Genomic DNA, 24,860 nt, shown 5'->3' on the forward strand with positions numbered 1-24,860 from the left:
AAATTCCTGACAGCAAACCTTCGTTATGGACTCATTAAAATGAAAATAAATACATTTATTACAATTTATAAATAAATGTGCATTAAAAAACGAAACCATTCACAACACCAATTTGGTGTTTTAAAGTTTAAGGAAATATTTCATATTATTTTCAGTGTTGAAAACTGTTTATTTACAGATTAATATACATTAATTTATCTATTAATGCATTTATTTATTTATTTTGTGGTAACTGTGATACAGCAGCATCTACAAGTAACCGTTTAAAAGGTAAGTAAATTCATGTTTTAAGTGACAGTGAAGACATTTATAATGCTACAAATGATTTCTAATAAATTCTGTTTTTTAACTTTCTATTAATCAGTGATCCTGAAAAGAATATCACAAACATATGAAGCAGCACAATACTGATTTCAACTTTGATAAAATAAGATAAAATATATTTAAATAGAAATCAGTCATTTTAAATTCTAATGTTATTTCACAATATTAGTGTTTTTACTGTATTTTCATCAAAATGCCGTCTTGGTGAATGCAAGAGACCACACAATCATAGGTTTTTCAGTACATTAAGAAAAAAAAAAAAACACTGGGATTTTTGTGATTTCTCAGAAAAGCAACAACTCCACAGTACACTTCCTTGATGTAACCTTTCTCTCCTATTTTCATTTTTAAAAGTTCACCAAAGATATGGCCCATTAAGCTGTCTGATCCAGAGGTCTAACAGAAGTGGTTTACTGTAAGTACAAGACAGGAACTACAAAGCCCAGCAAAAGGAGAATTCAGGGCACAAAAGCCTCAGACGCACCAGAGCAGGAAGCATGCTATGGTGCATTTTTTAGTGATGTAGAGTAATGGGTACATGGAAACAGTTCGCCTAAGAGGAAAGAGAGAAGGATGGATGGAAACTGGCATGAACTGGTTGACCTGAAGTTGGATGCACGAATGCGTGTTAAAGACTACTGCCATGGAGAATAGGGGTGTGTTTGCACATTCACTGTACCTCCTCTAAAAGTGCACTTGGACTTCTCCAAAATTAAGGATAGAAGCAAATATTTTTGTGACAGATTTCAGAAGGAAAGCATCATGAGCTATAATACTGAGAAGACTAAACAAAGCTGCGTTGCAGTTTAACTGCAAGTATTTGATCTGTCTCTCTGCTTCTCTTGTATCCTGTTCTTGAGAACATTACAACAGATGCAGCCACATTTCCATAAGCCAAAAGTAAAGCCAGATTGCTGTAAGGGCAAACATGGAGGACAGGGCCCAGCAACCTCAAGAGTGCTTAGGCAGGCATCTCCACGGATGCCTGTTGTCTGGAATACAGAATGACTTCATTTTGAAGGGAAATAGGGAAGGAGGCGGTCTATTTCACTTACATCACAGCAGTGATTTTACAGACTGCATAAGAAGGTCACTATTTCTTGCTGAAGATTTGTTTTTAGTTTAGTTATGCCAATGGATAAACTCTCAGACACACAAGGGATGGTAAAAGAAAGCAGAAAACTTTCCCATACATCGTTCACTGTGGAATGTTGCTCTGTTTTGCATTTTTTCCTTGACTTTTCTCTGTGCTGTCTGTCTGCTTGGTCATGGACTCTTCCCTTTGCTCTTTCTTCTCTTTCAGTGCCACACCCACCTTCAAACTCAAGGCCTTTCTAACCTTACATGACTCTCTGTGACTTGATCCATCACCCGGGGCAACCAGCACTGTCCTCAGAAACACAGACCGACCGGAACTCACACAGAGAGAGACAGAGAGAGTAATTCACCCATGCTGCAGAGGTCTGAGGTGTTATTAGCCAAGCAGCCTGTGGTAGATCTGGCTAGCCAAACATACAGCCATTCTCTGAGCTCTGTAGGAGCCTCCAGAGAACGGATGTGAATTGTGGACTGAACTCACAGCCTTATCAATGAACAAAATTGTATATTGTGTAAAACCATTAAACTAGATGCATAAATGCCATCCAAAATCTATGTAAAAATATATAATATAATACAAACTGAAGTCACATGCATGAGTAAAATTTTGAACTTGACACATTTGGGACCAACAACAGTTTGGTTCTTCAAAATTCTTCAGAATATCTTCTTTTGTGTTCAGCGTAAGAAAGAAACAAACAGGGTTGGAACAACATGAAGGTGAGTTAATGATGACACAATTTTCATTGGGTGAACTATTCCTTTAATTAAATAATAAAAATAAATGCAGTATACTGTACACTACCATTCAAATGTTTGGAGTCGGTAAAAAAAAAAAAACGTCATTACAATTTAAAAGTAATGTTTTCTATTTTAATATATTGTAAAATAATGTTTTCTATTTTAATACATTGTGAAATGTAACCGTACTGAAAACCGTACTTAATCTCGTAAATTAATTCTAAATTTAATTAAATTAAATTAAATTATTTTTTTTATTCCTGTGATGACAATGTTGAATTTTCTGCACCTATAGTATTATGTAAGTATTCATTATCCCATGATTCTTCAGAAAACATTTTAATATGCTGGTACTTATAACATTTCTTATTATTATCAATGATGAAAACAGTTGTGCCGCTGAATATTTTTTTCTGGAAATTGTAATACTTTTTTCAGGATTTCTTAATGAATAATAAAATTCAAAAGAACAGCATTTATTTTAAATAGAAATGATTACATTATAAATATCTTCACTGTTACTATTGATCTTGTTGACTTTTTGATTTAATGCAACCAATTCTTTGGTATTAAGTAGTAAATTTATCATGAGGGACCCTTTACTCTTCACACTGGGGTGATCAGGACTGGACATGACTGCTGTACAGTTAAATTAGGTCAGATGTGTCCTGTAGGAGTTTGTGCAAGTATTTTGGCAATGGTGATTGAAATAGAAGACACCTAATTAATTTGAGAGGAAATGACCAAATAGTTAATCTTTTTCTAAATATAAGTGAAGGCATCTCTAAATAAAATCAGCAGTGGATAAGACAACGTGTGGATGCCTCATAACAGTTTAACTTAATCTGTCAGATGATATGAAAGATCTTTATCTTATAGCTGCTTGAAGAACACTCACACATCGACTTACTTCTGCTCTGCTACACCTTTTTGAGCAATGGGTTTAGAAACAAGCTTAGCCACTGTGAAGATGAATGGTTGCTGTGGCACAACAGCCAATAAAGTGATGCAATTTTACAGCTGAAAACACACTGCAGACATTAACGTTCAATGTCTCAATAGAATTAAGTTGACTCACATAAGCATTGGAATTACTGCAGATGCGGACCAAACAGGTATTCATGAATCATGGCTCTCATGCTACATTTGGCACCTGGATTTCTGCTTAGTTTGTACCACAAAGCAAAATCATCCAGCAGGTGTGTTGCAGACGTCTTTTCCTCGCTTACTCAAAAACCTCTAATATTTCAGTCTACAAATCCTTTAGTCTTTGGCACAATATTAAGAAGAGCTAAACTCAGCATAGTAATATTATTTTATTTTTTTCATAAATTCCAACAAGGACAAGAATACATCCTGGAATTGAACTGGTGTTTGGTTCTCACATTAGCAAGCCTTTTCAACACTCAGTAATCTGTAAACTAGTATTTTCAGAGTGAAATAACTGGCCATTTTTGTGCAGTAATTGCAGGTAATGGAGATAAAAATAAATGATTGCAGGTTGAGTGTTTGCTAAGCTTGCAGGGAATTAATCTAAAATGCAGTCTCAGTTTATGCTCATGCATATAGAACACGCATTCATTTAGAAATGTCAAGAACAGGCAAACTTTTAAATGCATTCTAAACAAATTCTAAAATTAATTACCAGTACAAGGACTCCAGAAATAGATCTCAGCAATAACAGATCCACATTAAAATGGCTTTACAGTATATGATGCCTGATGTCATAATAGAGCCTTTTTAGTTTCATTAAAGAAAAAAATATTTTTATGCTCCAGTTGCTTAGGAAAAAAATAAATAAATAAATGTGCCGGAGCTTTAAAAATCTAGATGCAAATAGATTATCAGAAGAGCCTGTAATGTAACATTAAGAACTTTTTAATCTCCAAAGAACCATTTGCAGCCAAAAAATATATATATTCCTGCAGCCTGATGCCAAAGGAGAATCTTTTTAGTTTCACAAAAACTTTTTACTCTCCAGTTCATAAGAATATAATGTACTGGTGACTAAGACCAAGAACAATTATTAAATGGTGTTATAATAATGGTGCATATATTCTGTACCAATTCACAAGGGCTGATGCATATTCAGCACAGTAATGTCCTCCATAACATCTCCTGCTGTGCTCTAAAACTTAAAAATGTACAGGGCAGAAAATGTATAAGCAGAAGCAGAATTCACTAACCCTAAAAATTATGCCCAAAAAGTCCAAATCCAAAAACCATGAAATAAATTTGCCAAGTTGCACCTACTTTTACAGAATCGTTATAGGCAATTTAAATGCATTTAAAGCCACAAACCTCATTCCTCTTGAAAAGCCCTCGTGCAGATGAAAGATTGTATAGAGTCTCATAGAGTGCAGGCTGGAGATGATGGATGCTGTGAGCTCGTCCAGAGGAGGAGAAGAAAGAGAGAGAGGATGACAGAGAGCGGAGAAATAAAGGCGCAGGAAGGATCTACGATCAGCCCACTCTCTTTAACCAACAGGATTCATTTTCCTATTTGAAGCAAGTGAGAAGGGACGGAGGAAAAGTTAAAATGTCCTAAATTAGAATGAGCTGAGAGAGAGGGAGAGAGAGAGAGAGAGAGAGAGAGAGAGGCGATATTAATACACACACCTGAAATATTGCTCGTTCAGTTATTGTCCTATAAGAAATGGTAAACCCAGGTAACGCGCGTAATACTGTTTCAAGATGACATGTGACTGAGAACTGAATTGATTTGATACGAGCACTCTGAGAAGCATGCAGGTTTTATGCTGAAAAGAATAAAAAAGAGCGAAGTATTTGTTTAGTGCTTAGCTCCATGCGTCGTTTGGGTTCATTTCTGGATCATAATTGGGAAACTTATCTTGACCGACATTTATTGATTCTGTCAAGGCATTAAAGGATTAAAACCTGTCGAGGTGAAGACAGCTGCAATATGGTAAAACAAATATCAAATTGAAGCTTGAGTAAAACACACATAAGTGTAAAGACTGTAAAATGATTCAAATAAATCGTATCTCATGAATTAATTTTAAACAAAATTATGTGAGACAAGATTGAGTGGAGTTAGTTTAGTTTAAAATGAACATTTCCATGATCAACATGAGCAACCTTTACTCTTTAAAATAAAGGTTCTTTATTGGCATCAATGGTTCCACAAAGAACCTTTACCATCCATGGAACCTTTTTATAAAAGGTCATTTACAGTGGTAAGAGGTTCTTTAGATTATAAAAATGTTCTTCATACTAAAGAAAAATGTGTGGCCCGCCAAAAGTGGCAGGCGGCAATAATATCTGGCCAGATTATTTTGATAGAGGCTGGTTCTGAAATAGATCTGTCATGACAGCAACAGTTAGCCTACTCACAACCAGAGTCGGCTATGTGAGCGGAGCGCGAGTGGAGCGTGTGATTTTGAATGGAGCAAGGAGCGGATTTTTTTAAAAGTTGGAGCGTCCTGGTTTTCACTCGCTCCAAGAGCGCTCCACCACCTCTCCATCTCCATCACGAGTAGGCTACAATTCATGCCAACGACCCGGCTGTAATATCACTGCATATTTAGTAAGAATTCACAAGTTTAAAATATTTAGCTAGCTTGATAGAGAAGGGTCAATGGATATGAGCGGGAAGTTATAGCCTAATAGTTCTCAAGGAATTTGTTTGTTCCTTCTAGATACTGAATATTTAGAGCTGAAAGCATGATTTAAATTACTACTACACTTATTCACACGCAATCGCTCTCTCAATAATGCATTCAAACAAATGTAATATTTCATCTGTATCCGATTTCGAATGAGCAGAAATCTGTAAGAAATGCATCGATCCATAGGTAAAATAACTGACGAAAACGTACTGATATTTTCATCCCCAAAAAAAAAAAATTGCAATTATTTGCAAAAAGCAGCAATTATGCCTTTTAATTCTGACAACCATGTAATTAGCTTGTCATGTGGTAGGAAAAAAAGTTTGCACATAGTGTTCCAATAAGCCAAGTTGAAACAAGCTTTTATTTATTTAATTTTTTAATATAGGCCTATGAACAGAACTGTGATACTGAAATACTTTAGCCGCGGAGCGAAGGCAGAGCGGTGTTTCTGACTTCAGTGAGCGCGGAGTGGAGCGGGAGGGAGTTATTAAATGTCAGGAGCGCGGAGGGGAAATTGTTGACGCTCCACTCCGCTCACATAGCCTACTCTGCCTGTCACCGCCACACAAATGTGACATTTTGTTAATGACTGTCCTACTACAGGATTTAACACCGAGTAACAGCTCACAGTTACAAAATACACTGTAACAGTATGTCACAGGCAATTCTTGTTGCATTTTTCATCAATTAATTTCTTAAATTATCCTTTGACTATGTCCTGGCCCATCATCTAGTGGCAAAAATATATATATTTTTTTGGCCCGATGCCAAACTTACTCGCCGACCCCTGTTCTATGGCATCTCTGTGAAATCCCCCTTTTGGAACTTTTTATTTTTAAGAGTGTTGTACAATTGCATAATTTTAGTTATGAATTAAAGGAATGGTTCAACCAAAAAAAAAAAAAAAAATTTGCTGAAAATGTACTAACCCCGAGTTCATCCAAGATGTAGATGAGTTTGTTTCTTCCTCTGAACATATTTGGAAAAATTTAGCATTACATCACTTGCTCGCCAATGGATCTTCTGCAGTAAATGGGTGCCGTCAGAATTAGACTCCAAACAACTGATAAAATGTCACAATAATCCACACGACTCCAGTTAATCACTTAACATCTCCTGAGATGAAAAGCTGCGTGTTTATAATAAACAGAAATGGCCTAAAGGTGAGTACATTTTCAGCAACTTTCATTTTTAGGTGAATTATTTCTTTAACAAAATGTGTCCAAAAACTTCAGTTTTTGGGTTGTCTTAAGGTTTGCTCCAGAAATAACAAACAAGTTAGACTTAGTATAGGGTAATCTTTTTGTTACATGAATAAACATCTTGAGGAAACTCTCACTGAATTTACCCATTGTTCAATGTAAGAATTGTTATTTAAGACAAGGATCAACTTTGCATTGAGCAAGAGCCCAAGGGCTGAGTGCCACAATGAATGCTTTGGTTCACTCAATTGCTAGGCCACAAAAACATTGTAAATGGGAATTAAATAGTTATGTAAGCATTCATTTCTGCAAGCATAATAAGATAGTAAAAACTGTCATGGCTAAATGCTATGATGAAAATTCATCTGGACCAGTGCAACTCTATATCACATCAGTGTGCGTATACCTTCCTTGACTCGCTGTGCTGACTCTCTCTAAGCTAAGAGAACTTTGTGTCAAGGTTAGTGTGCTTTAATAACTAGATCTTTCAGTAATGATGAGACAACTGCTTATTCAGAGAAATTACCAGTTTGAAATGGTTTTGAGGCATGAGTCACTGCTGATTCACATCTGTAAGTTTCAATCCAATCCATTTGTGAGTCATGTCTCTGAAGGTAACCGCATGTGGACACAACAGACCAGAGTCTGGCCTCCTCTTAAAACAGTAGCAAACTGTCATAGATGAGAGGCTGGATTACAGAAGCAAAGGATAGTTTGCACACACAGAGAGAAGAGAGTGAATATGTCTATCATATTCTTCAACACAAGAGGAATTTACCAAATCTACACAGCTGACTGTCTCAGAAATCCCAAAACTATGCTGAAGATGAGAAATCAGGTATCACTCTGAACATCTACAGAAAATGTCTATATGCATAAAAACTACAGTGTATTATTTATTTGACCTTGCATTATGGTAATCATTTAGTAAGTAACTATGTGCCTTAGGACCAGACAATAAAACTACAGTGCATTATTTATTAGCTTTGGCATTATGGTAATCCTTTAGTAATAAGCAAGGGTACCTCTTTCTGTACCACAAGATTACCTCTGCCTGCCAGCCACTGAGGATTTTAAAACTTGATCCGTTTTACAGACATTACAACCATCCACATCCAAGCCACAAGTGGGAAAGTATGAAGTCACTGACTGCCTTCTCGCTACAGCACATCATATTAACCCCAATTTCATCAGGAACACTTTAAAATGACTAACATTCGTGAATGCAACAGGTATCATAAACTAACAATAAATTTACAGCACTTATTAATATTATGTATTTGTTACGGATGTAGTGACGTATAGAAAACAGGTATTTATTGGCAGACTTTGAGCAATAGGGAGTAGAACAGGTAAGTGGTGATTCTTGGGAGATCTGGAGGAACGTTAACTTGGATATCTCTTCTTGACAGGAGACAAGGAACAGGAGCTGGACACACACCTCACCAATACGGCAGATGAGGACGGAACTCGGGAGCAGACACACTAGGGATTGCTGGAAGACACACTCGGGATGAAACACAGCAGGTAAGTAGACAAGGCGGTAAGTATCAGGCACAGAGCTTGTGATAGCAATGGTAGTCCTCTTCGCATGAACTATTAACGTAGTAAGGCAGTAACGAGACCAGACACTGGAGTGTTGTCAGGTGTGTGTATTTGTAGCTGTGTTGATGAGTGAACAGATGACGTGCAGGTGTGCTCAATCAATGGCTAGGTGAAACCAGGTGTGTGAGTGCATCGTGATTGGTGGAGAACAGAAAGATCCGTGACAGTATTATGCATATTAAAAATTGAATGTTACTTTGTGTATAATACTTATTTTATAAATGTATTATTGAAAATTCATATTAATAACAAATAATGCTTATTTATAAAACTTGAAATGTTAATGCATTAGTACATGTAGAAATTAATATTAGCCAAGATTAATAAATGTTGCAAAAGGATCATGTATAGGCTACAGACACTGCAAATACTAATATTAAGGTACATAACTTTAAAGTATTGCAATTTCATAATTTCATCCCAGATTTACCAAGTCATTAAAAATTAGAAAATTTAAAGAGAAATTTCATATTTGATATAGAAATGAAATTGATTAAAAGTGACTGTAAACAATGTTCATATTTCAAATAAATGTTGTTTTCTATTCAAAGAATCCTTAAAATATGATCAAGCTTCCATAAAAATATTGAGCAGCTGTTCTGAGGAAATATTGAGCAGCAAATCTGCATATTACAATGATTTCTGAAGAATCTTGTGACACTACATATATTATACAGGTACATCTAAAACAATTTGAATATCATGAAAAAGTTTATTTTTTCTTGTAACTTGTTTCAAAAAGTGAAACTTTCATATATTTTAGATTAATTACATGTAAAGTAAAACATTTCAAAAGTGATGATTAGAGCTTACAGCTCATGAAAGTCAAAAATCAGTATCTCAATATATTAGAATATTTATATTTGAGTTTCAATTAATGACCATCCCTATACAGTATAAATTCCGGGTGTCTCTTTGTTCTTTGAAACCACAATAATGGAGAAGACTGCTGACTTGGCAATGATCCAGAAGACGAACATTGATGCCCTCCACAAAGAGGGTAAGTCACAGAGGGTCATTACTGAAAGGTGTGCCTGTTTACAGAGTGCTGTATCAAAGCATATTAAATGCAAAGTTGACTGGAAGGAAGAATTTGGGTAGGAAAAGGTGCACAAGCAACAAGGATGACTGCAAGCTTGAGAATACTGTCAAGCAAAGCTGATTCAAACACTTGGGAGAGCTTCACAAGGAGTGGACTGAAGCTGGAGTCAGTGCATCAAGAGTCATCACGCTCAGAAGTCTTCAGGAAAAGGGCTACCAAGCCACTTCTGAACCAGAGACAACATCAGAAGCATCTTACCAGATGAGTCCTCTTTTCAGATGAAAGTAAATTTTACATTTAATTTGGAAATTAAGGTCCCAGAGTCTGGAGGAAGAGAGGAGAGGCACAGAATCCATGTTGCTTGAAGTCCAGTGTGAAGTTTCCACAGTCAGTGATGATTTGGGCTGCCATGTCATCTGCTGGTGTTGGTCCACTGTGTTTTCTGAAGTCTGCAGCCATCTACCGGGAAATTTTAGAGCACTTCATGCTTCTTTCTGCTGACAAGCTTTATGGAGATGCTGATTTCATTTTCCAGCAGGACTTGGCACCTGCCCACACTGCCAAAGGTACCAAAAGCTGGTTCAATGACCATGGTGTTACTGTGCTTGATTGGCCAGCAAACTCGCCTGACCTGAACCCCGTAGAGAATCTATGGGGTATTGTCAAGAGGAAGATGAGAGACACCAGACCCAACAATGCAGATGACCTGAAGGCCGCTATCAAAGCAACCTGGGCTTCCATACCACCTGAGCAGTGCCACAGGCTGATTGCCTCCATGCCACGCCGCATTGATGCAGTAATTCATGCAAAAGGAGGCCCAACCAAGTATTGAGTGCATATAGAAATGAACATACTTTTCAGAAGCCTGACATTTCTGTTTAAAATATCCATTTTATTGATCTTATGTAATATTCAAATTTTCTGAGACACTGAATTTTGGGTTTTCATCATCTGTATGCCATAATCATCAAAATTTAAAGAAATAAAGGCTTGAAATATTTCACTCTATGTGTAATGAATCTATATAATATATGGGTTTCACTTTCTGAAATGAGTGACAAAACATATTGACCTTTTTCACGATATTCTAATTTTTGAGATGTACCTGTATATGTTTAATACTCCAACATTTCAATTACATGTTAAAATCTGATGGCAATCCAATTTATTTTTTAATGTGGTGTCACAATCAAACTTAACATTGGTATGAGAGATAAACAAGAAAAATGACAAATTTGGCACTGTCAAAAACACCCATTCTTTAGAATAAGGCTGAGGCAAACCTCATGGATAATATAACAGTAGTCACCAAGTGAGCCCTTTGGGACTGCACTAAGGATTAATACAGCCATTCTAAATGTGTGGTCCTAAATGATATATGTTGAATCAGTTTTGCATATTTTAAAGAATACTTATCCTTAATCACACAAAAAAGAAGCAAAAAGTGAGATTACTTTATGTGATGCAAGTATCAGACTGTGTTCTACAGTATGTTAGATTGAACCTTTCTGCAAAAGAGAATCCCAAATAAGGCTAAAAATCAGTCCATCATGAGCTTGTTCAACTGCTGGGAAACTGGTGGGCAAGGAACATCCAGCTGCTTCCCAAACATCACCAAAGTGGTGCAACTGGACTCTTAAAAACCGACTGACTGATGATTGAGTGGGTTTGGAAGGAAAAGAGCTTCGACTGTAATCTCAAGGATAACAGTAGAGGCCCTGTTCATTTGGACAGTTAAATACAGGAGGAGCTTTACTTCATGTGGCGGTGTTGAATTCAGAGTAGAAGAGGAATGCTGACTCGTCCTGTTCGTCAGACATCAGAAAGACAGACAACCAGAGAGCAGTGAGTTTTTTTTTTTTTTTTTTACTTTCTGTAAAGGTTCTGAACAGAACTCAAAACATCATGTGGACAGTTTATCATAATGTCCAATTATTTGCAACTTAGTTGCTTTAAACAGCCAACACAGCCAATATAGTTAACTTGAAATACTTTTTTCTTTCTTTTTTTTAAATATAGAAATTGAAGAGCCCCCTAGTGGTATTTAAACCCAAGCATAGCTGAGATGTTTAGCTGATAAAAAAGGCGGGAAGTAAAAATCCTATCTTTAAAAAGCTTCTATGTTTTTTGATTCAGAGCTAGATCCATTGCTTTAGCTGAAAGCTGAGAGTTTTTGCTCCCACATGCTTTCCACTACTTTGAACAGTTCCATGGTGGCTTTGGCATCTTCTACTGATGAGTGGCCTCCCTTCCCTGTCTGAAAATATAAGAAGAGAGAGAGTTTTTCAGTGGAAAAAATTCAAAGCCATGCCCGTCTTTATTTTCTTTATAAAAAATAGTCTGACTCGTCGTCTCTCAATCCTAAGATCCAAGGGCTGCTTTGAACTGACTCCATATATATCGTCTTCAATATCTGAGAGCTGAACTCCTCTAAGCACTCTGATCTCTGGCACAGGTGAAACTGACATCCGCTGAGCCACGTTACAACGTTTTGTGCGGAGTTAAACCCACCTGTATGTCCTTTTTGAGAACAGCCTTAGTGAGCCTCTTCAGAGACACCATTTCATTCACAGGCAGTCCAGCTTTCTGGTTTAGCAGCGGAATCCGCGCTGTATCTCGTGTTTGGCAAGCAGGATGGAAATATTTTAAGGCCTTGAAGTCATTATGGATGGCATGGCCCACAACCACTTTCCCTGTTATTATCTTCACAATCTGTGGACAAAATGTATAATAACGCTTAGTAGACTTACAAAATCAATCTGTCTATTACTGGTTTATCATTACTTGGTTTATTTTGAGCACAATGAATAAATGGATTATATTTTTGTTGAAATAATTAAAAATAAATCAATAAAATTATACAAAACAATAAAATCTAAAATCAGTCATTTTAAATGCTGTGAATTTAGGCAGAAAACTTGGCTGATAACTGATAAGATATTGTTCTACCAATATATACTGCATCCAAATTTTTAAAAAGATTTGAAAAGATGATTTGATGTTTCTATGGTGATATTTTTACTGATCCACTAGGAATGTTATATATTATGTTACATATTATTAAGTAATATGTCCACAAACAAATTATAACATTATGTGATCTTATGTGATCTGAAAAAACTAAAAACTACCCAAGCCTTAAAGCCTTCATAAAATGTAATGGATATGCAATGTTTTAAAAATATTTTAGCATTTTCCATTTTCATTAAAGGTTTAGTAATTAAGTTTTTTTATTCATTTTTATTTTTTATATGTCTATATAATTTGTAATCATTTTTATTCCAGTTTTAGTTATTTTATGACATCAAGTTAAACTAAATGGAAATGGGAAAGAATGCTCTGACAACTAGCTGAAGTAAAAAACATTTCAGTTAACATTCATTTCAAGTGACAACAATAAAAACAGCTGATTTGCTAGATAAAAGTGTCTTCTATACATATAAATGCAATATATAACATGATCACTTAAGTAGAGAAGCTCTTTCATACCTCTTTCTGTGCCTGATCAAAGGGTATGGCATGGAGTAGGTCCTGCCTCCTGATTCCACTCCAGGGAGTGCGGAAATCTGTCACAGGATCGATGGGTTTGATATATTTATCATAAATCACATCACCCTCGTAGGTGACGATACTGCAGCGGGCGAGTTCATTGCGACACCCCTTCGGTCCTGTGCCCACCATCTCACAGTCCATCGCTACATATTTTAAAGGTCCGAGAGTGCGGGGTGCCGCTTGGTGTGTCGGATGCCACTGAGATGTGGAGGCAGTGGATGGAAATGAAAATGTGGATTTCCTTGAAAACATCTGTGCAGAACTAGAAAGCTCATTGGTCTTATTAGGCAGATAAGAGGTAAATTTAGGAAAAATAGCACCTGGTTTTGATTGGTCACCTCCATTGAGCTGCGTGTTTCTTGACGTGTTTTTATTTTTCTGCTTGTTCTTTTTGTTTCGCTTTTTATTTTGTTTCTCTTTTAACAAACCCTTGTGCTCCAGGTAATGTCTCTTTCCAAGGAAACGTTCATGCTTGGCATTTCCTCTGGATTTAACTGATTTATCTCCTCGACTAGGCTCACAAACCAGGTTCAACATAAGCCCTGACATTCTTGTACACAGATTACAGCAGTCTTCTTGATGTTCATTTACTCTTAAATAGAAACAAAGGAAAAGAAAACTGTTAAGACAAAGAACTAACGTGACCACACACAATGATTGTGATAATCATTCTGAAGAAAAGTGTAAAAAATGTTTAAATAATAAATTATTAACATAAGATAAATCTATTCAAAAATTGACTCAATAAATAATTGACTAAACAATTTAAAAAACAATTAAATAATTTTAAAAAAGCATTACAATAACTAATAAAAATCTTAAATAAATACAGTACAATACTACAATGAATAGTAAAAAAAATAACTAAATATTTTACACATCTTTATAATAACGTTTCACTGTATAAAATGGGTCTTTATACATTGAAATATATAGATGCCTTTTAAAATAAGCTCAGACGACGAATCATATTGGTTGAACGAGGCATGTAAAAGTTTGAAACCACCTTCATAAACAATGTTTTTAAAGCTATGCAAAGACAAGACATCTATTCACAATATAGTGAGAGTTAACAGTTTTACTAGTTTAGACCTGACATTTTCAGTTTTGTTACAGTTCCCGAGTCTTGTTAGAGTTGGATAAAAATATCAGGTCTTTTAAATAACTGATTATGAACATTGCATATCAGAGCACATTTCTATGATGGACAAGTCAAGCTATCTAACGTAACGTTAGCCAATTCTCTGAGTATTACACTGTGCATAGAGAAATAAATTGTGCGATTGTATTACATATCGACATCAACTTTCAAAATTGCCGAACACATACCATTATTTGCTCCAAAACCTCGACCATTGATATTTTTTTTCCTATTATTGTGTTCAAAACAAGCATGTCGGACGTGTGACTGCATATGTACTTCCGGGTTGGAGTTTAACGGTCATGGGATGTTCGACTCTTTCGAACAGTTCATTTCAAAGAACCGGTTCAAAACATGCTTCAGTAAAGGTTCCTGTTTACTGTTTATTAAGTTTTCAGTGCCGTAACGTGATTATGGTATATCGTAATTTTAGTACAAAAAAACATACACAACTGCATTGTTCGTCACCAAGTAAGAGTCAACTCCCAATCGTGAATGAATCGTTTAGGTCGGTTTTGTGAATCAGTTCAACCGAGTCATTGATTTGTTCACGAATCGGACATATCTAGTAGGCGGCGCACCTGCGAACACGTGTGGAAGGATTGTTACATGTAAACACCAAAGAATTAATACGTTCCCAATTAAGTTTCTATATTAAATGACTACTCGGAATATTGAGGGGCACCCAGTTGAACCTGCATGGTGTTTTTAGTGCCGAAGAGATGTTTGTGGCGGCTTTTTCAGAGCAGGAGCAGCGAGAACTAGCTGAGAAGCTGACTTCGCTCCTGTCAGCCTACAGACACATATCAGACTCCTACATAATAGTAATATATCAACAACCTATTGTACTATTTCAGTGTGTGTGAGTGTACCAGTAAACGGATAATCCCGTGTGTTAAACCATGGGGTTTCTGTCAACTGAAATATTTATGTACATGTGAAAGTGCATCTGTGTTTGTGCGTCCACGCAGGAGTTCTTCAGTGAGAGTTTGTGGGACACTCTACCTGTGAGCTGGCAGGACGCCCTCGGTGATCTTACACCCCCACAGATCGCTGATCTGCTGCTGGATAAAGAGATTAAGGACAGGCGGTAAATGAGTTTATTCTTTGTATCTGTCTCTGGTTGCCTTAAATTAAGATAATGTTACAAAGCCAGAACATTGCTCAAAATTCAAAAAAGCTTTGAGATAAATAGATGAAGAGTTCAGATGCAAAAGCCTCTAAGTGCCGTCTGAAATTTTCTTCTAGAATGAGCATTTTTTTTTATCAGGCTCCTATATTTAGTTATTCCACTTTAATTGCATAGAAAAATGACCTATGCATTGCCATTAGAGTAAAATTACTGAACCTAAACATAGGAGCCTGATAATGCTCATTTATGAAAATTTAAGACAGCACTTAGAGGCTTTTACATCTGAACTCTTCAGATAGAAATGCATGAAGTGATCAAATATATACTTAGAATGCAAGGAAATTTCTTGTCTGCAAAAAACCTTTTTGCATTGGGACCAATATTTTACATTGGACATCAAGTGGTGATCGAACACAATACCAAAATTGCTTATTGTACCAGTGTTATTTTAGTATCATTGTGATGCTTTCTTTGATTTTATTATTATTTTAAATTATGTTATGTTTCTCTTATCATTTTAAATTAGTTTAAAATTGTAGTATTTTTTTTTTTTATTAGTGTTTTTTCAATAATTTTTTATTATAAGTTTTTGTGTATTTTATTTCAGTTAACATTTTGTTTCTTTCTTGGCTTTCGTTTGTTAGCTATAATAAAACTATTATAAAATTCTTTGAAATCAAATGTATATTCCTTCATAATCAAACACTCATTAATATACCATGAACTACATGCGTAAAATATTCACAGGCACATACAGTGCCCTCCAAAAGTATTGGAACAGTAAGGCCAATTCCTTTATTTTTTGCTGTAGACTGAAAACATTTGGGTTTGACATCAAAAGATGAATATGAGATGAGAGATTAACAGTTCAGCTTTTATTTACAGGTATTTTCATCTGGATCTGATACACAACTTAGAAGATAGCACCTTTTGTTTGAGCCCACCCATTTTTCATGTTACCAAAAGTACTGGAACAGATAGAATTAACAGATTAAAGTGAAAAAGACGTAATATTTAGTTGCAAATCCTTTGCTTTCAATAACTGCATCAAGCCTGTGACCCACTGACATCACCAAACTTTTGCATTCTTCTTTTGTGATGCTTTTCCAGGCTTTCACCGCAGCCTCTTTCAGTTTTGGGGGGTTACTCCCTTCAGTCTCTTCTTTAGCAGGTAAAATGCATACTCTACAGGGTTTAAGTGTGGAGATTGACTTGGCCAGTCTAAAACCTTCCACTTCTTGCCCCTGATGAACTCCTTTGTTGTTTTGGCACTATATTTTGGGTCATTATCTTGCTGCATGATGAAGGATCTCTCAATCAGTTTGGTTGCATCTTTCTGTAAATTGTCAGACAAAATATTTCTGTAGTCTTCTGAGTTAATTTTGCTGCTGCCATCATGTGTTACATCATTAATGAAGATTAATGAGCCTGTCCCAGAAGAAGTGATGAAAGCCCAAGCCATTACATTACTTGTGTAATGTGTACTATAATGTACACCTGTGTACACTGTGTTTCAGATGAGCTTGTATGTTTGGGATCATGAGCAGATCCTTTCTTTCTCCAAGCTTTAGCCTTTCCATCACTTTGGACCATAAAATCAGTCCATGAAACAGAATTTTTGAGGCTCGTTTCCTATTCTTCTTGCTAATGAGTGGTTTTCATCTTCTGGTGTAGCCTCTGTACTTTTGTTCATGAAGTCTTCTGCGAACAGTAGATTGTGATACCTTCACTCCTGCCCTCTGGAGGTTGTTGTTGATGTCACTAACAGTTGTTTTAGGGTCTTTCTTTACAGCTGTCACAATGTTTCTGTCATCAACTGCAGATGTTTTCCTTGATCTACCCGTTTGAGGTGTGTTACTTAGTACACCAGTGGTTTCTTTCCTCCTCAGGAGATTCCAAATGGTTGTACTTGCTATTGCCAGTGTTTGTGCAATGGTTTGATTGATTTTTCATCTTCTCTCAGCTTCACAATTGCTTGTTTTTTCACCCATAGACACCTCTCTGGTTTTCATGTTGCTTACACGTCTAACTAACTATAAATGCATTCTGCATGGATCTGAAACTGAGCGCAGACATTCAGTGCTATTTATTGTTTTAATAATCAATTAATAGGACACACCAGGGCAACAAAACACACCTGTCAGTCACATGTTCCAATACTTTTGGTAACATGAAAAATGGGTGGGTTCAAACAAAAGGTGCTATCTTCTAAGTTGTGTATCAGATCCAGATGAAAATACCTGTAAATAAAATCTGAAATGTTAATCTCTCATCTGATATTCATCTTTTCATGTCAAACCCAAATGTTTACAGTCTACAGCAAAAATAAAGGAATTTGCCTTACTGTTCCAATACTTTTGGAGGGCACTGTATGTGTTTCTGTGTGTCTTTCTTTTAAAAGGTTCAACATACGATATATATTTTGAAACTATTTAATATAGTAAACATATAAATGAAAGTAAATTCAAAGGTGTTGTATTTATTCTGTCTTTTAGGTACCCATCTGTGTGGCCTCTGTCCTTACTGGCACTGCGGACAGCAGCACATGCGCTGTCGTTTCCACGTAAAGCACCAGGTGGGCACAGTCAGGACACAGGTGCAGCAGTGCCAGAAGAGTTTCAGTCAAACCAGAGTCAGAGTTCTTTGTTAGAACACATTTTCCGTAAACACGTCAAGCCCAAGAAGCAGCACGAAATCCGACGACTAGGCACGGTATGGGTACATTATACTGCATGTAATGTCAATGGGGAAAGATTCTAAATGCCATTATTTAAAAATTAAGACTAGTTGATAATCTAAAAATCATTTAAAATGTTGTTTTTTTTTCTTCTGCCGAACTGTATCTCCTAGCTGGTCAAGAAGTTGTGTGATCAGACTAACTGTAGCTGTGTGGTTGATGTTGGGTCTGGACAGGTACAGTAATGTCTTGTTCAATTTTCTTATTCTAAATATGCATATTACTCACTTTAATTTGATCCATTCCTCCAGGGCCATTTGACAAGGTTTCTGTCTTTTGGACTCGGCCTAGATGTCACTGGAATCGAGGCTGACCCTAACCTTGTTTCCATGGCTACCAAATTTGATAGACAGTTTGTACTGACACTTGCCAAAGAGAATCAAAAGGTATGATCTTCACAAATTATTCTGTTATATAATCTATTAATATTATCCTTTACGTTATGCATTTTCTATTTCGTAACCATCTTTTGATATTACATTATGATTGATAAATTTTTAAGCTTGTATTATCGCTCTGACCAAGTTTTTTTTAAGTAATTTTTATTTTATTTCGTATTATTATTATTATTATTATTGTTGTTGTTGTTGTTGTTGTATTTTTAGTGTTTTTTTGTTTTGTTTTTTTAGTTGGAAAAAATAAATAAAAATTATATTTTATATATATATATATATATATATATATATATACACACACACACACACACACACTCACCGGCCACTTTATTAGGTACACCTGTTCAATTGCTTGGTAACACAAATTGCGAATCAGCCAATCACATGGCAGCAACTCAATGCATTTAGGCATCTAGATGTGGTGAAGACGACTTGCTGAAGTTCAAACCGAGCATCAGAATGGGGAAGAAAAAGGATTTAAGTGACTTTGAACGTGGAATGGTTGTTGGTGCCAGACGGGCTGGTCTGAGTATTTCAAAAACTGCTGATCTACTGGGATTTTCACGGACAACTATCTCTAGGGTTTACAGAGAATGGTCAGAGAAAGAGAAAATATCCAGCGAGCGGCAGTTGTGTGGACGAAAATGCCTTGATGTCAGAGGTCAGAGGAGAATGGGCAGACTGATTAGAGATGATAGAAAGGCAACAGTAACTCAAATAACCACTCATTACAACCAAGGTATGCAGAATACCATCTCTGTACGCACAACAGGAGAGAGTGTCGGTGGAGAGGAGAGAGTCGATGTTAATTCTTCCCTTGTGACAGTCGAACCCTGAAGCAGATGGGCTACAGCAGCAGAAGACCACACCGGGTGCCGCTCCTGTCAGCTAAGAACAGGAAACGAAGGTTACAATTCGCACAGGCTCACCAAAATTGGACAATAGAAGATTGGAAAAACGTTGCCTGGTCTGATGAGTCTTGATTTCTGCTGCGACACTCAGATGGTAGGGTCAGAATTTGGCGTAAAGAACATGAAAGCATGTATCCATCCTGCCTTGTCTCAACGGTTCAGGCTGGTGGTGGTGGTGTAATGGTGTGGGGGATATTTTCTTGGCATACTTTGGGCCCCTTAGTACCAATTGAGCATCGTTTAAACGCCACAGCCTACCTGAGTATTGTTGCTGACCATGTCCACCTCTTTATGACTACAGTGTATCCATCTTCTGATGGCTACTTCCAGCTGGATAATGCACCATGTCACAAAGCTCAAATCATCTCAGACTGGTTTCTTGAACATGACAATGAGTTCACTTTACTCAAATGGCCTCCACAGTCACCAGATCTCAATCCAATAGAGCACCTTTGGGATGTGGTGGAACGGGAGATTTGCATCATGGATGTGCAGCCAACAAATCTGCAGCAACTGCATGACGCTATCATGTCAATATGGACCAAAATCTCTGAGGAATGTTTCCAACACCTTGTTGAATCTATGACACGAAGAATTAAGGCAGTTCTGAAGGCAAAAGGGGGTCCAACCCGGTACTAGCAAGGTGTACCTAATAAAGTGGCCAGTAAGTGTATAACTGTATAAACCACAGTTTCTTTTGTACGTGCAGTGATAATTATCATCAGTGTTTCTGTTGTAGTCTGGAAATTCTCAAAGTCTTCATTCTGCACCTGGTCCTTCTCCTCGTCATGTGGTGGGCTGGGTCAACCCAAAGGCTTCATGGGATGTCTTCATTCAACAGCTTGGTGTGACAGCAACTGAAAGTGACAGTATTGGAGCAACCACTGGGCCATATGAAAAGAAACAGCGGGTGAAGGAGCTGAATCTAGAGCCGCATTCATGCCAAATCAAAGCAGAAGACTTACAAAATACACTGCCGACTCAAAAAACTGACATCAATACTTCAGACTCTGTAGCCCAAATAAACACGGGGGTTTTTCCATCAGGGATGGCGACCGAAATTCTTACCAGTAAAACCATACCAGTTACCGATTGTGGTGCCAAAAAACCTGGTCGTTTTGTGCTCACAGGTCTTCATGCTTGTGGAGACCTTAGCTCTACACTTCTGCGTCATTTCGCCAACTGCCCTCACGTTCAGGTCATCACATCGGTTGCTTGCTGCTACATGAAAATCTCAACCCAGGAGAACCCAAACCCTCCAGGTGTTTTCCAGCCCCCGTTTTCTGCAGACACAGTTGTGGATTCCTCTTCAGAATATGGTTATCCGATGAGTGACTGGGTACATGGATTACCAGGGCACCAGTTGTCGTATAAGGCACGTGAGGGAGCGTGTCATGCAATAGAGGACTATCTCCACCGACTGAGAGAGGAGAGCAGCTTACTGAGGACACACTGCTACAGAGCCATCTTAGAAAGCATCATCAGAGCGGAAAGGCCCGATATGCGCAGACCAGGAGTTCAGACTGTTAGGAAAGCCCACGCACTGTCATTTTCTGAGTTAGTGCCTTTATTTTTATATTTGAGAATAATAATATCTTTAAAGGGGGTCATGAACTGCCTCTGTTTATTATTTTGTACTGTTCTCTGAGGTCCACTTATAGTGTTATCAAGATTTTTACATCAAAAAACATCAAAATTATGTAGTAATTGGCAATTTTCTGTACTGTTTTTGACCCCCCCCATCAGAACACTGTTTGAATAGGCGTGGCGGATTGTTGACTCGGAAGTAAAAGCCCACAGCTATGATTGGCTAACACTTGTGTATGTTTGACAGTCTACATCCTTCATAGATGGACGCTATTGTGTTTTAGGTTAAAACCGCATAAATACTCATATCAAACAATCTGTTTAATAGATAAAGCAATAGTGATCATGTAATAAAAACAATTACTCACACTTGTTTGTTGCGATAGTAATATAGTTGGCACAGCATGGTCTTGTAGTTTCAGTTTTTCTGAAAATTCTTGTGCCTTGTTTGTAAACGAACCCGCGATAAAATGAAGAGAACAAAAGACAAAAGAGTTCTTACTGACATGGTCTAGAACTGACATGGTCTAGAACACTTTTTCCTAATGTTGGGATCAGAAGGAAAGCAATGTAAAGACTATTTTTTCCACAACTTGGCACTGCACAGCATCTTGTTGTCTTTAGAACCATGTTTATCATTTAGTTTCTGTGTAGACCTACGCGCTCGACGCTACAAATCGGTGGGGGGGCTAAACAGGCATCGATGTACAAGCAGGTGTTGATCTTCTTCTGCTTATCCACACTATTACATCATACAGTATGTTTACATGGACAACAATAATCCGATTTGAACACGATTAAGACAATACTCTGATTAAGAATCTACCATGTAAACAGAGATTTTTGATTACCTTAATCCGGTTAAAGTCATACTCGAAGTAAACACAAATCGAATTAAGACGTGGATTATTCCTATTTTAGTCGCATTAACAAAGTGCAGTATATACATGTACACACCTTAATCACATTATTACTGTTGTGTAGGACTTTTTGCCACATTATGCGACAGGATACAGTCACGGCAGTGGTCAACCATTTGATGGCAAATAAAAGAGCATGGCTTCAACAATGCTGGCTTCTGTTTGCACGTATAGCATGACAAATAATTAACTGCATTTGAAGCTTTTGTAAAATTAAAAATGAACCATCCAAAACTGTATATGGCAACATAATGAAGACAAACTGTATGTTTATGCGTGAAATTCTGGAGGGGACGTCAGATGGCATCACGTGGGGACATAATGACGCGTGCCATTAATCGATCTATGAACTATAACATGTAAAATGGGAACTTGAAAGGAATATTCTAAAAGCAGCTCATGTAAACACTTTAATCATAATGTCTTGTTTAGAATAAAGTAAATAATTAGATCATGGATGTCCATGTAAACGTAGCTGTAGAGTAGATCGTTCAAAAATCTGTCATTTTAGCAGACTGCCTTCAGTATACGTTGTTTGTAGACTGATGAGATTTGAGTTTTGAGTTCTGAAACTTACAGGATGTTTTTATAGTACAGTGACCTTTTATCTGTGAAATGACCCCTTTAAAGAACTGCCGTATCTGTGACTCACCCCTGAGCTTCAGTTCCTAGAACAGGAAGGACTTGAGAAACTAGTTCAGTAAACCTAAATGAAATAATCAAAATCTCTATGACGTGTTAAACTGTCAAGTACATCTGAGATACTAGACAACTGCATTATAATATTATCTTTTGTTTTATCACAGGTATGCTCGTTTGGCATTGCCACGGGTGGGCCTACCTGCTGATCTCCCATTTGACACTGTCGCTGTGGATGCAATGCTAGCGCACCAGGGTAAAGTGGTGGTGTACTTCAGCCTGGTTCTTCTCCTCACACCTGTGGTGGAAACTCTAGTGTTACTGGACAGAATGATTTTCCTGCAGGAGAGAGGTAAATAGAGCAGAGCCAGTCACTCATATGAAGAAATGAAAATGACCAAATGAGCTTTTTTCTTTTGCCATTTTTTTTTTTTTTACATGTTTGGTTGTTCATTTTTTATTATTTTAGTAATATTATTAATCATCTTTATAATTTGTGTTTTTTGTAGAGATAGAAGTCTCATAGAAGTTCGATTAACTTAATGATTAATTTATTCCTATTTATAATTGATTTACATGAGTTTTCTAGTAATTGATTACAGCTATTTATTTACTCAAAAATATCAGTATCTACAAAATAAAATATTTTAGAACTTACATTCATCCAAGTTTCCATGACCTTTTTCTATGATCACTTTTCCAGGTGTAGAAATTTTAGTAGTCTTTCAAAATTCCCTTATTGTATAATTATAATTCATCTTTGTATTTTCATATTTAGGTTTCCAGAGTAAACTCATCCCACTCTTTGATGCTGCATTTTCCTCACGAAACCTGGTACTGGTGGCCGTCAAGCCCAAAGAAGCACAGAGCTGAATGAAATAACATACACCAAGATATTTGAATCCAAATTCTGAATCACAACCACATAATTAGATTAACAGTAACATTTTATAAATAAAATGCCCTTAAATGAACCGTCACACAAACCATCTGACATTTGGAAACTGAAATTAGAGGTCTGATTTTCCAGAGTGTCCCATTAATGGCTCATTGCCAGTCATTTGTTTTCCCCTGTCATGCTTGCCTTCACTTAGAAGCAAAAACTCTCTCACATTTTAAGTGAGATTTTGTCTGAATTGGAGAGAGGGAAATTCTTCTTTTAAATTCAAAAATGTTAATATAGGATTTAAATTTTTAACTAATAAAAAGACAAGTTAAAACTTTTTTTCATAGTTGTCAGACTGGATTTATTGCATAACATTTTCTCTAATTATTGTTTTTAAAGCACAGGATTTATATTACACTGTGTAAAGTTGCTATCGTCTACGGTTCATCTCTATTACAAAAGACATATTCAGACCCAGAATCTACTGGCCGCAGGTGTATGAATGTTCTATTTGTAAATAAAAACAAAACAGTTTAATGAAAAGGCTGACATGTCTTTTTTAACCTATAGCTGGCACTCTTATTATAAAATCAGGTCAAACCTTCAAAGACAGTATTTTAAAGCCCCAATGATATTTCTAGTAAGTAAAGTATGCTGCAGTCACAAAGAGACTAATTTCTTTGCTCATTTCGACTTTATAGAAACTAAAGTGTTTATGTATTAATTAAGTTAAATTACTTTATTGAACCTAATTCTATTTTATGCCATAATACATTAACATTGTTTTTCAGGATTTACATCAATTAATTTGCATGACTTTACTAAATCACTTGTGATTACAGGGTTTAAACCTTTTTTTACCTAATAAAATATTTTAAATGTCAGTTTCTAAATTAAGATCTTTTAAGATTTGATAATTTCCATGACTTTTTCCAGGTCTGGAAATCACTTTCAAAATTCCCTCATATTTAGTTTTGTTTTTCCAAGACCGTGGGAACAATAGAAGAAATATGCCAGTTTAAATCAAGGGCGTCAAACTCAGTTCCTGGAGGGCTGCAGCCCTACAGTTTTGTTCCAACACACAAACCATGTAGTTTTCAAATAAGTCGATTAGCTGGATCAGGTGTATATAATTAGGGTTGCATCTAAACTCTGCAAGGCTCCAGCCCTCCAGGAACTGAGTTTGACACTCCTGGTTTAAATCTTGATAAAGTGTTTTAGCTCATTTTATGCTTATTTTGTCTTATTGTAAATCATTAAGTAATACTGCACCCTTCAGCTGCGAACCTCTGGCTCCAGACAAAACATCTTGTGCA

The 24,860-nt window shown here is 36.6% G+C and overlaps 2 protein-coding genes across 3 annotated transcripts; one reads left to right on the plus strand and one right to left on the minus strand.

The window, feature by feature from the left end:
- Positions 1–10,795: 10,795 nt before the first annotated feature.
- Positions 10,796–14,617, minus strand: LOC306877994 (interferon-stimulated 20 kDa exonuclease-like 2). Of its 2 annotated transcripts, none has more exons than XM_079430071.1 (4): positions 14,526–14,617; positions 13,134–13,788; positions 12,156–12,356; positions 10,796–11,901 (listed from the first exon to the last, which is right to left on the minus strand). In XM_079430071.1, exons 2-4 carry the CDS (start codon positions 13,743–13,745, stop codon positions 11,797–11,799), a joined length of 918 nt encoding a protein of 305 aa, XP_079286197.1. In that variant the 5' UTR covers positions 13,746–13,788; positions 14,526–14,617; the 3' UTR covers positions 10,796–11,796. The 2 variants fall into 2 exon arrangements, with proteins under 2 accessions (XP_079286197.1, XP_079286198.1); XM_079430072.1 differs by having other exon boundaries at positions 10,859–11,897; positions 14,526–14,614.
- Positions 14,618–14,898: 281 nt separating this feature from the next.
- Positions 14,899–24,083, plus strand: LOC306877612 (methyltransferase-like protein 25B). Its single transcript, XM_079429472.1, has 8 exons — positions 14,899–15,161; positions 15,309–15,427; positions 17,965–18,181; positions 18,320–18,382; positions 18,458–18,592; positions 20,252–21,069; positions 22,826–23,010; positions 23,437–24,083. The coding sequence occupies exons 1-8, from the start codon at positions 15,060–15,062 to the stop codon at positions 23,529–23,531; spliced, it is 1,734 nt and encodes a 577-aa protein (XP_079285598.1). The 5' UTR covers positions 14,899–15,059; the 3' UTR covers positions 23,532–24,083.
- The last annotated feature ends 777 nt before the right edge of the window (positions 24,084–24,860 follow it).

This window comes from Barbus barbus, assembly GCF_936440315.1.
Source record: "Barbus barbus genome assembly, chromosome: 12".
Taxonomy (NCBI): Eukaryota; Metazoa; Chordata; class Actinopteri; order Cypriniformes; family Cyprinidae; genus Barbus; species Barbus barbus.